Source organism: Lissotriton vulgaris, chromosome 11, assembly GCF_964263255.1.
Source record: "Lissotriton vulgaris chromosome 11, aLisVul1.2, whole genome shotgun sequence".
NCBI classification, from domain to species: domain Eukaryota; kingdom Metazoa; phylum Chordata; class Amphibia; order Caudata; family Salamandridae; genus Lissotriton; species Lissotriton vulgaris.
Genome location: NC_141699.1, coordinates 173806927 through 173823099, shown reverse-complemented (window position 1 = coordinate 173823099; position 16173 = coordinate 173806927). Strand labels below are relative to the sequence as shown.

At 49.6% G+C, this 16173-nt stretch overlaps 1 protein-coding gene across 1 annotated transcript in view; it reads left to right on the top strand.

Annotated features, from left to right (window-relative positions):
• NAA25 (N-alpha-acetyltransferase 25, NatB auxiliary subunit) overlaps window positions 1–16173 on the top strand; it is an 893576-nt gene that overhangs the window by 577238 nt on the left and 300165 nt on the right. The window contains exon 16 of the mRNA XM_086943077.1: window positions 476–627. Within this exon, the coding sequence (XP_086799203.1) occupies window positions 476–627 (152 nt within the window). The remainder of the gene's footprint in view (window positions 1–475; window positions 628–16173) is intronic.

Sequence of the window (16173 nt, the reverse complement as noted above, 5' to 3'; positions counted from 1 at the left end):
CATTGTAAATTGGGGAATCTAGGACAAGCGGTACTTGGTGGGCATCTTTAGTTCTTATGTTGTAGGTTGCTAAGAATGATTGGTGCAGCAGTGGACCAATTCAGTCCATTTTAACTCTCATATAACAAGTATTTCTTCATTTCTGACCATGTGTGGTGGAAGCTCAGGAGCAAGCAAAATACTGTAATCATCTAGTCTTTTAGTAATGTAAAGGTGCATCTAGCTCTATTTGGAGAGCTTTTTACATAAGAGCTACAATAAGAAAATACAAAAATGACCATTGTAAGTCTTGGTTCTCTCCATTGCCTTCAAATACCCACCTCACATTCCCTAACAGACAAATTGGTGGGTATTGATGGTCACAACAATGTTGTCTTTCCTCATTTTATTTTCGTCCTATGTTCCTTTTTTGATGGTTGTATTTAGATAAAATGAAGATGTCTAAATGTGGGTTTAATTGTATTTCTTTTTGCAGACCTCAGAATACATTATTCAAGCTTATAAATATGGCGCATTTGAGAAGATTCCTGAATTCATTGCTTTCAGAAACAGACTGAACAATTCTCTTCATTTTGCACAAGTCCGCACTGAACGCATGTTGTTGGATCTTTTACTTGAAGCTAATATGTAGGTATTCAAACCAACGCAATTTAAATTGTGTGCTTTTAGTCTGTGGCACAGTGCCAAACCCAGGGCCTCATGTGATTTATTGTAAATCAAGTTCTTTTTATAATCTCATATGATGAGGATTTACAATTTAATTTCAATAATAAGTTTGCTTTACCAGTCCATAGGATTTTCTTTAGATGTCTGATTGAGGGGCTTGATGAAATTGGCCTCAGGTAGGCTGGTTGCACTGAACAAATCACAAAACTGGGGTGAAATACGTATGACTAAGTAGGGAGTCCTGGTGAATACCTTGTTGTACCCTCTTGACTTTAGACTGTCTTAGCTTGGGCTCATGGCAGGGTAGTAATAAAATCAAGAATAATTTATTGTTCAACCTTGGGGCCACACCATCCCAAGTGTAGAAGGAAACCTGTATGCTAAGCAGATTAGTATAATGCTTTGGAGATGTTAACTGATCCAAGACTTAGTCACTGCATTGATAACATTATGTTTTTGATGGTGTATGATCGAGTCAAGTTTACTATTCTTTGTATTAAGGTGTTTGACAATTCAATAAAGAAATTATACAGTGCTAGCCTCTCTCATATTCAGTTTCATGACATGATCTATCCAGCTATATTATGGTTCTCTGATTTAACGTACCCACCACCCTGAGACTTGGCTTCTTGGCCTAAGAATTAAAACATCAGGAGATTGTAGTGTAACCCATGGAAAATCTAGATTGTGTTCTATTACATTGGCTGTTTAGTCGCATGGTAATTGGAATATTAGTATATTTTTAAATGGGTTTGGTGATATGTATGTTTGTTTAGCCTATCAACATTTCGGGTTACATTGAGCCTAGTCCTGTATTTATAAAAGAAACTTAGCTAGTGAAAACTGTAGAAAGTATTTTTTCTTTGTGGTAAATATTTATTTACTATCATCTTCAGATTCTGTAATTTCGTTGTTTCTCCTATTTTAACAGGTTTTTTTTGTATCTGTGATCTTGCCCACTGTTTAAGGGGTTCTGCATTACATGCCATTTACAAATGGAAGTTTAACCTTTACCTTGGTTATACTGAGAGTTGAAGAGATTCCAATCTTAAAATGCTATGTACCACAGTGTTCTTTCCTGGTCACTACTCCAGAGCTGAACTATATATGGTGTTGTATGACATTCTTGTTAGTGTTTGTTTTAAGTCATCTCAGCTTTGGCTGCAGCAGTTCATAGACCAGAAGTATAGATGGTATTAGCACAATAGTCTTTTTGAGCACGAGCAGCGAGACTCTGTATCTGATCCTAATTCCTTCCTTTATTAACCCCCTTTCATGGTTAATTTGCGTAAAATATAAAAATAAATCTACTCCGCTTGAGAACACTTTAGGGAAAACATAATTTTTTTCAAATCCCCTGTAATTCTATGGGATGCATTTAAATGTGCTATAAGAGGGCAAATCATTAAACTAAAGTCCCCAAAAAACTGCAGTATTAAGAACACTACAATCGCTAGGTGCTGAAATCATAAATTAAGAGGGGACGTAACAAGTCCCTACTTAAAGATATCTGATAGAGACATCTAGCTGCAGATTCCTTACCTTTGAATTATTCCCAGGCGCCAGACTGTATCCAGAGAAAGTAGCTCTGCGTGCCGGAAGAGGGCATCATGCGACCCTGTAGCGACGTCGTCCACCGGATTTGACATTGACTGATTCCTTCTAAGCCCTCCGGTTCATGGTAGGCCGCAAGCACTTTCAGTTCTTCATGCTCCCTTTTGGCCTTACCAACACTACTCTGTGTTCACGAAAGTGATGGCGGTGGACGCAGCTCATCTGCTCAGCTCGGGGGTTTCAGTCTTCCCCTATCTCAACAACTGGTTGTAGGAGGCGGGCTCGCCTCAGGCAGTCGTCTCCCACCTCCAGACTACGGCCGACCTCCCGCATTTGCTGGGGTTCTCCATCAACCTGCAGAAGTCACACCATATCCCCCCCCCCCCCCCCCCCGGCCCCCCCTACTCTGTGTTCACGAAAGTGATGGCGGTGGACGCAGCTCATCTGCGCAGCTCGGGGGTTTCAGTCTTCCCCTATCTCAACGACTGGTTGTAGGAGGCGGGCTCGCCCCAGGCAGTCGTCTCCCACCTCCAGACCACTGCCGACCTCCCGCATTTGCTGGGGTTCTCCATCAACCTGCAGAAGTCACACCTGATCTCCCCCCCCCCCCCCCTCTAAACCCCCCCCCCCCCCCGTCCCCCCCCCCATTCTCAGAAGCTCCTCTTAATCGGAGCAGTTCTGGACATGGCACAGTTTCGGATCTATCCTCCTGAGCAGCAAGTCCGGGACATTCGGGCTATGATTCAGATCTTCCAGCCCATATCCTGGGTTTCGGTCTGGATGACCTTGAGGCTGCTGGGCCTCATGGCTTCCTGCATCCTGATAATGAATCATGCCAGATGGCATATGCGGGCTCTGCCGTGGGACCTGAAGTTCCAGTGGGCCCAGCATCAGGGGAACCTGTCCGCCCAGATCTCGAAGGGCACTGCAGTGGTGGCTCACTAACCAGCATTGGGTCAGCGGCAGATCCCTCTCCCTTCCCCAACCGGAGCACGCAGTAGTGACGGATGCAGCCACATGGGAGAGGTGGAGATCAGAGGCCTCTGGTCTCCGGCAGAGTCCAGGCTCCATACCAACCTTCTGGAGCTCCGGGCGATCCTACTTGCACTGAAGGCATTTATCCCCTGTGTCAAGGGGAGAGTAGTGCAGGTGTTCAGACAACACCACCTCCCTGTGGTATTGCAACAAGCAAGGCGGGGTAGGGTCGTGGACCCTTTGCCAGGAGGCTTTGCGCCTCTGGACGTGGCTGGAACACCAGGGCATTTTCCAGGGGGTTCAACACTTGGCGGGTTCTTTGAACGCCACGGTGGAAAACTCAGCCGCAGGTGCAGGATGGATCACGAATGGCGTCTTCGCTCGGAGGTGGCGCAAGGTCTCTTTCAACAGTGAGGCGAGCCTTGGTTTGATCTATTCGCCACTGAAGAGAACGCGCAATGTCAGAATTCTGCGTTTTGGAATTTCCAAAGCTGCACTCACTCGGCGACAGTGGAGTTGCGGTCTATTGCGACAGTGGAGTTGCGGTCTATTGTACCCCTTTCCGCCTATACCACTTCTACCCAGAGTGCTGAAGATCAGGGCGCGACTGGGCCCACGTCATTCTTGTGGCTCTGGACTGGGCTCGAAGAGTTTGGTATCCCAAGCTACTCAGTATGAGCTGGATCCCCTGATCCGATTACCTCTTCGGGAGGATCTTCTGTCGCAGCAGCAGGGGACGGTCCTCCACCCGAACCTGTCCAACCTCCACCTCCTTGCATGGAGATTGAGCTGCAACAGTTGATTCCATTTGACTTGCCTCCTGGAATCTGTGATATCATTCTGGCGGCCAGGCGTCCATCCACTAAAACGGTATACGCCTGCAGGTGGAACAAATTTGTGGCATGGTGCACAGCAAAGGCTGAGGATCCGCTTTCTGCCCTTTCTTTCAGAAGTTCTCTTGTTCCTCCTTTCTTAGGTCCAGCAGGGTACTGCTCTGGGCCCACTTGAGGGCTTGAGGGCTCTCTCTCCGCCATCTCCGCCTTAATTCGGCTCCCTGATCAGCCCTCTATTTTCAAGTCCCCAGTTGTAAGTAGATTTCTCAAAGGCATTACTCACCTTTTCCCTCCTATTCCATTTGTGATGCCGCAATGGAACTATCTGGTTCTTATTTGATGTGCGCTCCTTTTGAGCCGCGTCACAACTGTCCTCTTTGTTTACTGACTTTAAAAACTGCTTTCCTGGTTGCCATCCCCTCCGCTAGGCGCGTGAGTGAGCTCCAGGCTCGTTCCTGTAAACCTCCTTTTTTGTCTGTTCATCCGGACAAAATTATGCTCCGCTCTCGTCCTTCCTTCTTGCCAAAGGTTATTACTGCCTTCCACATCTGGCAAACTATCACTCTGCCCAATTTCTTTCCGCCTCCGCACCCTTCCAGAAAGCAAGAGAGGCTCCACCGTCTGGACCCAAAACGAGCACTCTCATTTTACCTGATTCGCACACAACAGTTTTGGGTGGATGACCAGCTCTTTGTTGGCTCCGTAGGTGCCAATAAAGGCCGGGGTGTACACAAGAGGACTATCTCCCTCTGGGTCGTCTTGTGTATAAAAGCCTGTTATTCTCTGGCTAAAAAGGAACCTCCGGTGGGGCTGCGCGCCCATTCTACCAGGGCGATAGCAGCTACTACTGCATTGGGATGTGGTGTCCCCCTGCAAGACATCGGTCAGGCAGCCACGTGGGCCTAGCTGCAAACTTTTACTAAGTATTATTGCCTTGACAGCCAAGTCCATAGAGACTGCTTCTTTGGCCGTTCTGTTCTCTGACTTTCTGGTGTGATCTTTGGTCGCAGACCCACCACAGGGGTTGGTATTGCTGGGATATCTATTCTAAGGTAAGGGAGGGATCTATCACTAACATGTCTCTTTCAGATGCACAAGTTACTTACCTTCTGTAACGATGTATCTGAGACATTAGTTGGTGATAGATTCCTTACCGCCCCACCCATCCTCCCCAATCGGCGATCTGATCTCTAGGGTTAAGTTAATCCCTTTCAGTACACTAGTGTTAATGCACTAGTGGTCAGTATCTTGCACGGCTCTGCGTTCCTGGCACGGAAAGTCGTGTAGAGAACAGACGTCCGTGTGCAAAGGCGGCGAAGTAGCTGCAGCGATGTCATCCCGGCGGTCACAACACCTACGACAGACGCAGAGCCGCACAACTCCACCTTACGACGCGCAGGAGTACTGCTGACAAACTTTCCGGATCCAGTCTGACGCTTGTGGGTAATTCTAAGGTAAGGAATCGATCACTAACTAATGTCTCTTATCATTACCGAAGGTAAGTAACTTGTGCGACTGCGCCTTTCATGCTACTATGTCTCTCCTTCCGGACAACGAGGTGTCTCCTCTTCAACGCCAGTGGACATCGGGAGTAGCGTCAGTAGAACAGTTCTTTTCAGGCTACCTTCCGCAGCTTTCAGAGGAGCTCCCTGCTATTTTCCCCTGAGACTAGTATTTTGATGGTGTTGGTGAAGACATGAGTGACATTACTCAACCTCCTCTGGAGTTTCATCGCCCCCTCCCCCTTTTTCTCCTCCTAATCTCTCTACTGAGGCTAGCTCTACTTTTGCTGAGCTGTTGCAGAGTTGCTGTGGTCCTGGGGCTACAGCTTCCTTCTGTAGAGGCTTCCATTAATCCCCTACTTGGGGTGCTTAGTCAGGGCCAGATTGGGGCTGAGCCTGTGCTCTCCTTCAGTGAAGTCCTTTTTGTATTCTGTTGTACTCTTGGGCTAAACCGGTTCAAAGGCTTCAGTGGACTGGTCTCTAGCTCTTAGGCACCGCCCTGCCCCTGGAGACCTGGTCTGCTTCTTGCGAAATCCTACTCTGCACAGCTTTGTGGTTCAAGTTGCTACAACCTCCTCCATCGGTGCCCTGCCTGACGTCCCTCCAGACAGGGAGTCTCAAAGTCTAGATTCTGTTGATCGATATAACTTTTCTGCCACAAGTTCTGCTTTTGCGGGCCCTTAATACCACTTGTGTTCTGGCATGTTTTTCTCATTTTTTGTGGGTTTCGGTCTCCCCTTCTCCCCTGATGACACCCGGGACACTCCTACTTAGCTAATCCAGGAGGCCTGTCAGGTGACATTTCTGATTTGCTGTTGGGTGGATACCACAGGTTCTGCCGTGCGAGCCATGGGTCATTCGGTAGCTCTTAGCCGGCGTGCCTGGTTACACACCTATGGTTTTTCAGAGGCCATTTAATCCACCTTTGTGGGCATGCCTTTTGATGGTCAACATCTGTTTGGCTTTCAATCTGTTTCCACTTTACACCGTTTTCATGATAGTCTGGGTGGAGTGAAGTCTTAGGTCCTGCTTGTTATACTGTCCGTTCCCCTTTTACTCCTGTACTGATCGTGTACAGGGTATAGCCACCTGCTTTTTCTTTTACAAGTGACCTGTTTTGGAGTTGGGCCATGGTTTTTTTTTCACACTTCACCTGTGAGTCGCGCTTTGTGAGGGGCTCCTGCTGTTTTTTTTATTAATGAATTCTTGACCCATTACTGGCTAGTTATGGTCCCAGTTGTTGGGGCGCATTTTGTATCTGAAAGAAACAGTTAGCAATAGATTCCTTACATTAGAATTACCCGCAGGTGTCCGACTGGATCCATGAAGTTTTTCGTCACCAGTACCCCTGCGTGTCGAACGGTGACGTTGGTCGGCTCCGCTTGCGTCGTAGTCGTCTGGATGACGTCGTGGTAGCTACATCAACGCCGCCCTTGGGCGCTGAAGTCCGTTTTCTTTTTCCGCGCCAGCCAGCGCAGATCTGGAAAGAGTGGTACCTCCAGTCACTTTCTGACTGACTTTTTCTCGACTTTTGTTGTTCTGCCTGGAGCTCGATCACAACCCCAAGTCGTGCTCTGACTGCCGGACCATGAATCCAAAGTCTTTGCGGGAGCGGTCCCGAAAGCTTCTCAAGGCCCGGCAGTTGGCTCTGCTCCGTTCAAGATCCCGGTTGAGTGGGAGGTCGAGGGACCAGTCGTGGAGCCACAATCCTCATTCTTAGTCGAGTCTTGGCACTCAGGGTCAGGTAAATCGAAGCACACGAAGTCGAAGAAACATCGTCGCTCTTTGGCTTCTCCCCGTCCATCCGTCGAAGCAACAAGGGATGATGGTGGTGCCCCTTCCTTGGCCCCGCGTGTGGATCCTGAAGGGTCGACTCTGGCTCCCCCCCTCCCCCTTCCCGGGACCCAGAGCGACCCCTGCCCAGCTTCGTCAAATTTACAAACCGTTGCATGCCATTTTTGGGCAGCCTGACTCTGCTGACGTGCCTTCGGGCCCCGCGGAGTCAGCTGGGGACCCTGGGTTTTCGATGCCAGCGGCTGCTGCCCCGGCTCTGCAGGGTCCCCTTGAATCCAGGCCTGGATCCAGATCGGCGCCGGTCGACCTTGTGACCCCTCCACCGGAGCCAATTCGATCGGCACCACATCTGCAACCAACGTCTGCTGTGTCCCCAGCTGACGTCGACCCCGGTCTCCACCCCGATGTAGCCGGGTACGGCGCCAACAGGTAATTTTGTCCCTTGTTCAACCCTGGCTTTTTTAGACCAGATTGGCAGCCAGAAGAGCGTGAGGTCGGGGAGGGGTCTGGCAAACCTCTAGCTGACCAGTTAGGCTAAGAACTCGACTGAAGAGAGAAACCTGGGGAAGCCAGTGGTCTGGATAACTCCCCAGACGTTCGCATGTTGTCTCCTCCTAACGTGGCTACGGAGAAGGGAGTGTCTTACGCTGTGGTGTTGCGTAGGGCGGACGAGACTCTTCACCTCGAGCTACATACGGTGACAGTAAGGACTAACCTCCTGACAGAGGTGCTTCAACTGGCAGTGAGTTCTTCGGAGCTCTTGCTTCCGTTTAATGAAGCCCTCACTGACACTCTTTGGGCACCTGGTCCAGGCCCAACATAGTGGCTCCTGTAGATAGGATGATTGGCCGACGCCACCGTCCAGCTCCAGGCAACCCATCTTTCCTCTCCCTACTCCCCACCCCTGAGAGCTTGGTGGTCCAAGCCTCCTCCTCCAAGGGTGCATTCCCTAACTCTCCGTCTGATAGGGAATCCAAAAAGCTGGATCATCTTGGGAAGATGTTTTCTTCCTTCAGCTTGGGACTGCGGTCGGTAAACACTGCATGTCTGTTGGGCAGTGAAATGAAATGAAATGAAATGAAAAAGAAATTTCTAAAGCGCACTGCGGCCAAGCGGCTTCCTGGCGCTGAGGAGCACATCAGAATCTACAGAGGGTCCCAGGAGAGGTTAGCCGGGGAATGCCTGAAGAAAAAGAAAAGTTTTAAGGGCTTTACAAAAGTGGGAGAAAATGGGGATAGAGCGAATGGAGAGAGGGAGATTGTTCCAAATCTGGGCGGCCAATACAGTAAATCGGGTGCCCCCGGTTCGGGATTTACGGAAGCGGGGGACATGAAGGAGAGAAAGAGAAGAAGAGCGGAGAGATCGACTGGGGGCGTGAGAGGAGATTAGAGAGTTGATGAAAAGCGGGGCAGAACGAGCATACGCCCGGAAAGCCAGACAGGCTAATTTGAACCGGGACCTGAAGATAACCGGGAGCCAATGGAGGGATTTGAGGGCCGGGGTGATGTGGGAGGATTTGGGGAGACGAAGGATAAGACGGGCCGCCTGGTTTTGGATGGCCTGGAGACGACGATTTTCGTAGGCAGGAATGCCAACGTACAGGCCATTGCCATAATCCAGGCGGGATGTAATGAGGGCCGTGATAATGGTTTTAAGGGCGTCAACAGAAAAGAACCGGGAGATCTTGCGAATGAGGCGGAGGGAGGAAAAACAAGAAGACACAACGGAGCTGATTTGGGCGTGGATGGACAGATCATTGCTGATCTTGATGCCCAGAGTCCGGACTGAGGAGACAGGAGAGGGGGGAGGACCAAAAGAAAGGGGCCAGTGAGCAGAAGACCAGGGATTAGACGAGCCGCCAGTGAGGACGAGCTCTGTTTTATCGGGATTGAGCTTCAAATGGTTGAAGCTCATCCACTGAGAAATGAAAACAAGGGAAGAGCAAAACTTAGGAAGAGAGTCAGCTGGGAGGAAAGATCAAAGACGAGCTGGAGGTCGTCTGCGTAGTTGTACACATAGACCCCCAGCTCGAGAAGAGAGGAGATGAGGGGGCGAATGTAGAGATTAAAGAGAAGAGGGGAAAGGGAAGAACCTTGAGGGACCCCACAGGTGACCGGGAGTGGGGGAGCAGAAAAATCAGAGAGGTGGACTGCCTGTGATCTGCCCTGAAGAAAGGACGCGATCCAGGAGAAGGCAGTGCCTTGAATACCCGCTGCGCTGACACGGTCGAGAAGGATGGCATGATCGACCGTGTCAAACGCAGCGGACAAGTCCAAAAGGACCAAGGCCTGGGGGAGGTTGCTATCGGCCTTGCCCTTAAGTTCATCCAGGACCGCGAGGACCACTCCCTCAGTGGAGTGGCCAGGACGAAAACCCGCCTGGTGGGAGGCCAAGAGATGATTCTCCTCAATGTAGGCTGAAAGGCAGGATGTCGCGTAGCTTTCAAGAATCTTCCCTAGATAGGGGAGGAGGGAAATCGGCCTGAAGTTGGATGGAAGGGAGGGGTCAAGGCCCGCCTTTTTCAAAATAGGAAAAACAATAGCAGATTTAAAGGAAGGGGGAACACAGCCCGAGACCAAAGAGGTGTTGAGAAAAGTGAGAGGGGGGGTAGGGCAACTAGTATAAAGAGTTCTAAGGATCCGTGCAGGGGCACAATCTGCAGGAGAACCGGACTTGACCTTAACGAGCAGGTCAAGGAAGAGCTCAGAAGAAATAGGTTCAAAATGATCCAGAACAGAGGGAGATAGATGAGAATGGTCAGACAGAGCAGGTTGGGACACAGTGGGAATGTTGGCCTTAATGGTGATGATTTTATTGATGAAGTAATCGTTCAAAGAGTGACAGAGGGATTGAGAAGGAGCAGGGGAAAGACAGGCACGATCAGAGGTAGCAAGACTATGGACTAGTGAGAAGATCTCGCGTGACTTGTTGGCCGAAAGGGCCACTCGCTCCGTAAAATATTGTGTGGGCTACTGTTGCGCAAGTGCTGTCTTATTGCCTGGAGGAGGCCGGGCCATACTCTCTTGCGCAGTTGCGGAAGGGAGAGATGCTGCGAAGTTTACCATCCGCTGTGGGCTGGATACCGCCGACTCACTAGGCAGGACGATTTCCACATCAGTAGCCCTTCGATGCTACGCTTTGTTGAGGTTGACTGATTTTTCAGGAAATGTCCAATACACCCTTATGGACATGGCCTTTGATGGCCGTCTCTATTTGGCGACAAGGCAGACAACGCGCTGGAGCGCTTTAAGGACTCTCTGGCTACAGTCAGGTCCTTGGGCCCCTTCCCCACCCGACCTGTGCAGTCTGCCTTGCACCCCTTTCGTGGCTACGGAAGGGGTGCCCCACCACGTCCTGCCCAGATCCACAGGCCAGCTCAAGCTGTTTAGCCCCTGTGCGGCCGGGGACTTGGGAACCACTGCTGTGGTTTTGGGGACCAGCGGGCAGGCGAGCCAGTCCACCACAGCCTCCTCTGCAGCAGCCTCCAAATCCTCCTAGTCCAACCTTTCAGGGCCACCAAAAGCCAGTGGGCAGCGGGATTCACTATCACCTCCCCCACTGGCGCACTATCACGTCGGACTGGTGGGTTTTGCAGACAGTCCGAAGGGGCTACTCTCTCCCTTTCGAGACTACCCTTCCATTCATGCCACCTCAGTACCATCGCATGTTGGAAGATCTGGCCCTTCTTAAACAGGACGTTTCGGCACTCTTGGCCAAGGGAGCCATTGAGCGCGTTCCTGTCCCAGAAGTAGGTTGTGGTTGCTATTCCCACTACTTTCTGGTGCCCAAGAGGACAAAGGCCTGCGTCCTATCTAGGATCTCAGGAATGTCGACCGCTTCCTCCGGAAGGAGAAGTTCAAGATGTTGACGCTCACTCAGGTCCTGTCTGCCCTCGAACCTGGAGACTGGATGGTAGCATTGACTTGCAGGGCGCTTATTTTCACATCTCCGTCCTACCGGCCCACTGGCGTTACCTGCAGTTCACGGTAGGCCACGAGCATTTTCAGTTTACCGTGCTCCCCTTTGGCCTTACCAGCGCCCTTTGGGTGTTAACGAAAGTGATGACTGTGGTCGCGGCTCATCTGCACAGATCAGGGGTTCCAGTCTTCCCCTATCTCGATGACTGGCTGTTTAAGGCGAGCTCGCCCCAGGCTGTCGTCTCCCACCTCCAGACTACGGCCGACCTCCTGCATTCGATGGCGTTCTCAATCAACGTGCTGAAGTCGCACCTGACCCCCTCTCAGAAGCCCCTCTTCATCGGAGCGGTTCTAGACAGAGTTTTGGGTCTATCCTCACAAACAGTGAGTCCGGGATAATCAGGCTATGATTCTGATCTTTCATCCTCTATTCTGGGTTTCGATCAGGATGACCCTCAGGCTACTGAGCCTGATGGCCTCCTGCATCCTGCTGTTGGACCATGCCAGATGGCATATGTGGGCTCTGCAGTGGGACCTGAAACTCCAGTGGGCACAACATCAGGGGAACCTGTCAGATTGCGTCCAGATCTCATAGGGCACTGCACACTAATTGCAATGGTGGCTAACGAACCAGGGTTGGGTTGACTGCAGATCCCGCTCATCCCCAACCAGAGTTTACAGTGGTGACCGATGCATCACTTTTGGGATGGGGCGGCCACATGGGGGAGGCGGAGATCAGAGGCCTCCCCATCAACCTGCTGTAGCTTTGGGCGATTCATCTTGCACTCAAAGCATTCCTTCCTTCTGTCCGTGAAAGAGTAATGCAGGTGTTCCAGTCTTCCCCTATCTCGATGACTGGCTGTTGAAGGCGAGCACAACACCACCGCCATGTGATACTACAACAAACAAGGCGGGGTGGGGTCTTGGACCATATGTCAAGAGGTTCTCTGCCTCTGGACATGGCTGGAATATCAGGGTATATCCCTGGTGGTTCAGCACCTGGCAGGTTCCCTGAACGCCAGTGCGGACAAACTCAGCCGCAGGTGCATGATGGATTACAAACGGTGTCTTCGCTCGGAGGTGGTGCAAGGTCTTTTAACAGTGGGGTGAGGTTTGGTTAGATCTATTCACCACTGAAGAGAACAAGCAACGTTAGCAATTCTGCGAGTTGGAATTTCCAAAGCAGCACTCGCTAGGCGATGCTTTTCGTCGTGAGTAGTTACGGTCTTCTATACCCCTTTCTGCCTAGACCACCTCTGCCCAGAGTGCTGAATATCAAGCACGACTGGGCCAAAGTCATCCTTGTGGCTCCGGATTGGGCACGAAGAGTCTGGTATCACGAGCTGTTAAACATGGCCACCGATCCTCCGATCAGACTGCCCCTTCGGGAGGATCTTCTGTCGCAGCAGCAGGGGACGGTCCTCCACCCGAACCTGTCCAGCCTCCACCTCCTTGCGTGGAGATTGAGCGACTGCAGTTGTTTTAGTTAGACCAGCCTTCCGAAGACAGTGATGTTATCTTGGCAGCCAGGCCTCCCTCCACTAAGACGGTATACGCCTGCACATGGAACAAATTTGTGGCCTGGTGCATAGCTTCTGAGGTTCTCTTGTTCCTCCTTTCCTTGGCCCAGCAGGGCTCTGCTCTGGGCACTCTAAAGGACTACCTCTCACCCATTCCAGCCTTACTTATGCTTCCTGATCAGCCTTCTCTTTTCAAGTCCCCTGCTGTAAATCCTTTCCTTGAGGCCATTACTCATCTTTTTCCTCCTGTTCCTTTCTTAATGGCCCAGTGGGACTTGAACTTGATTTTTACATACCTTATGTGTCCTCCCTTTGAGCCGCTACATAACTGTCCTCTCAGGCTTCTGACTTTGAAAACTGCCTTTCTGGTGGCCGTCACCTCTGCCCGCAGGGTAAGTGAACTCCAAGCTCTTTCGTCCAACCCCCCCTTTCTGGCTGTTCGTCCGGACAAGATCCTCCTCCGAACTAGATCTTCCTTTCTTCCCATGGTGGTTACTTCTCTCCACATTGGCCACACTGTCATTTCACCCACCTTCTTTCCACCTCCGCTGTCTGGATCCAAAACCTGCGCTTTCCTTCTATATGGATCGCAACAAACAATACCGGTGGGGTGACCAACTGTTTGTTGGCTACGTGGGCGCCAAGAAAGGTCGGGCCGTGCACAATCTCCAGGTGGGTCGTTTTGTGCATCAAATCTTGCTATTCTTTGGCAAGGAAGTAGCCTCCAGTGGGACTGTGCGCCCATTCCACCAGGGTGACGGCAGCTACCAGTGCTTTGGGACGGGGAGTACCCCATAATGACATCTGTCAGGCAGCTACGTGGGCATCTCTGCCCACGTTCACCAAACACTATTGCCTGGACAGTCCACTCCGGAGAGACAGCTTCTTTGGCCATTCTGTTTTCCAGGACTTTCTGGTGTGAGCTTAGTTCGCAGAGCCACCTCCGGGGTTGGTATTGCTGGTATATCTATTTTAAGGTACGGAATCTATAACTAACTGTTTCTTACAGATGAACAAGTTACTGACCTTCGGTAACGATATATCTGTAAGAAACATAGGTTATAGATTCCTTACCGCCCCACTCATCCTCCCCGTTCTGCGAACTGACTTCTAGGGTTATGGACTTCCTTTCAGGGCCCTTCTTTTATGCACCATTGGTCAGTTTCTTTCATGGCTCTGCGCTTCCAGCGTGGAAAGTAGTGTACAGAACTGACGTCCGCGTGTGAGGTCGGCTTCTATGTAGCTACTGCGACGTCATCTCGGTGACCAAAACGCCAACGACTAACGCGGATCCGACCAAGGCCACCTTTCGATGGGCAGGGGTACTGCTGACTAAAAACTTTCCGGATCCAGTCTGATGCCTGGGGGTAAGTCTAAGGTAAGGGATCTGTAACTAACCTATGTTTCTTACAGTTATATAGTTACCGAAGGTAAGTAACTTGTTCTTTATGGCCCTATTGGCTTCCACGCTTGTTGATGAAAAGTGTTCTTTTGTTTTGTCTGCCCAGATTCAATGGGGGTATTCTGCTTCTCTTGTGCGGGTGCACAGTTGCCTTGCCCCCTGCCCTCCAGGATACATTGTCGGTATCCTTCCAGATGTTTCTGGCACTTTGGTATCCCTTACAGGGATCACACATTAGCTTGTTTGGTAGGATGGTGCATGGGGTTTCTCATTGCTCTTTCCCTTACATCTTATTTGGTGCCCTTCCTTCCTAGCAGACGCAAGGAGAGCGGGCATACTTCTTGACCTAGGGCACATTGTCAGCCCCTACCCTATGTAATATTCTTTCTTTTTCTTCTGGGTTAGTGTCTTTGTGCTAGTTCCTGTTATACATGGGTACAAAGGTTTCTTCTTGTTTGTTCTCTCAAATTTTTGTGGATGTACCATTTCTGCTTCTTGGCAAGGGTGGTGTACTCTGCCGACTCCTTTTCATCTGTGTCACTGCTTCTCCCCTGCGCAAAGCTGTTGTTGCTTTTTGCTTTTGACAACGTTTTTGTGCCTTGTTGGAAACATTTCCATGAACCTTCCTATATCAATCCCAACTCTTCGTTTTTAACTGGTTGTTCTCTCGAGCGTATGTTCCTTGGCTACCCTCTCTTGGTTGGTTCTTAGGGATGTTTGGTACTTTAATATTTTTCCAGGGACTTTTCTTTCCCTTCTCGCTGGCGATCAAACTCCTTGGAGGTTTATCTCTTTTACTCCTGAATAGGAAAATAGCGCTGTCTGTGGAATGTTCTCACCCATTCTCCCTTCTCTTCCTCTGGAAGAGGTGAGGCCTTTTGCCTCCATAGTCTTGGTATACGATGGGTTTTGATCCAGCGCTCCTACTAAAATTCTGCATAAATGATGTCACTATCTACCACCAGACTTACCAATCAATACCAGGCCCATAAAATAACAGAGCAGCTGCATCATGAGGCGAATGGATCTGATATGTTGTTTAAACTATCTACAATAAACAAGACCAGCTTGTCATTTTAAAAGTTTATTCAAACATATTCAAGAAAACTTAGGTTTTGGAACTTTATTAAGCAAGCATTAGGAAAAGTCATAAAGAAAGTTTATTCAGCATTTATAAAGAGAGCTTACCGTATTTTCCGGCGTATAAGATGACCTTTTAACCCTTTAAAATGGTCTCAAAAGTCGGGGGTCGTCTTATACGCCAGGAACAACATTTTAGGAGTGGAAACAACGACCAAACTGTCTTGAGCCTTTGTATTAATGGGAAGGCATGGTGTAAAATATGTATCTTTGTCAGTAGAGGGTGCTATTGCTTGAGTAAACGTGCCATGGTTGTGTTTGCACGTCGAAGCCTTTCCACCACCCAGATTCATGTGTGGACAGGGAATGGTGCATCTTTATTATAATCCGCTTTACTAGATTTCAAAATGAGTCTAGAGGATCCTATTATCGAATCCATCTCTCAAATCACTGAGTTGCACGAAGCATGAGTCATACTGCATCACACTCATAGTATTCTGATCTCCATGGTTGCGGTAGTGCTGGAAAGGAACCCAGGGCAGACATGTGTGCTATTCACGACTGACACGCTATCACTAGAGTTATGCTGCTGTAGGTATGCCGCAGGGGAAGGCCAACGTATGTGCAAGGCTGAGCAGAGTTATGCTGCAAGAAATGCCAAGTTATGCAGTATGATGCGTTACAACATGTAGCAGTATAATAATTGTTTGGGCCTTTTAACAACTACTTATGTTTACCGTACATGTTTGATGACATGATGTTGGAAGAGGGGTAGTCTTATACGGCGAGTATAGCATGAAACCTACATTTTATCAAGAAAAGTAGGGGGTCGTCTTATACGCCCAGTCGTCTTATACGCCGGAAAATACGGTAATTCAGGAAAATATTATTCATTAGCAGAAATAAGTGAAAAAGAGCATTTCCAAATCC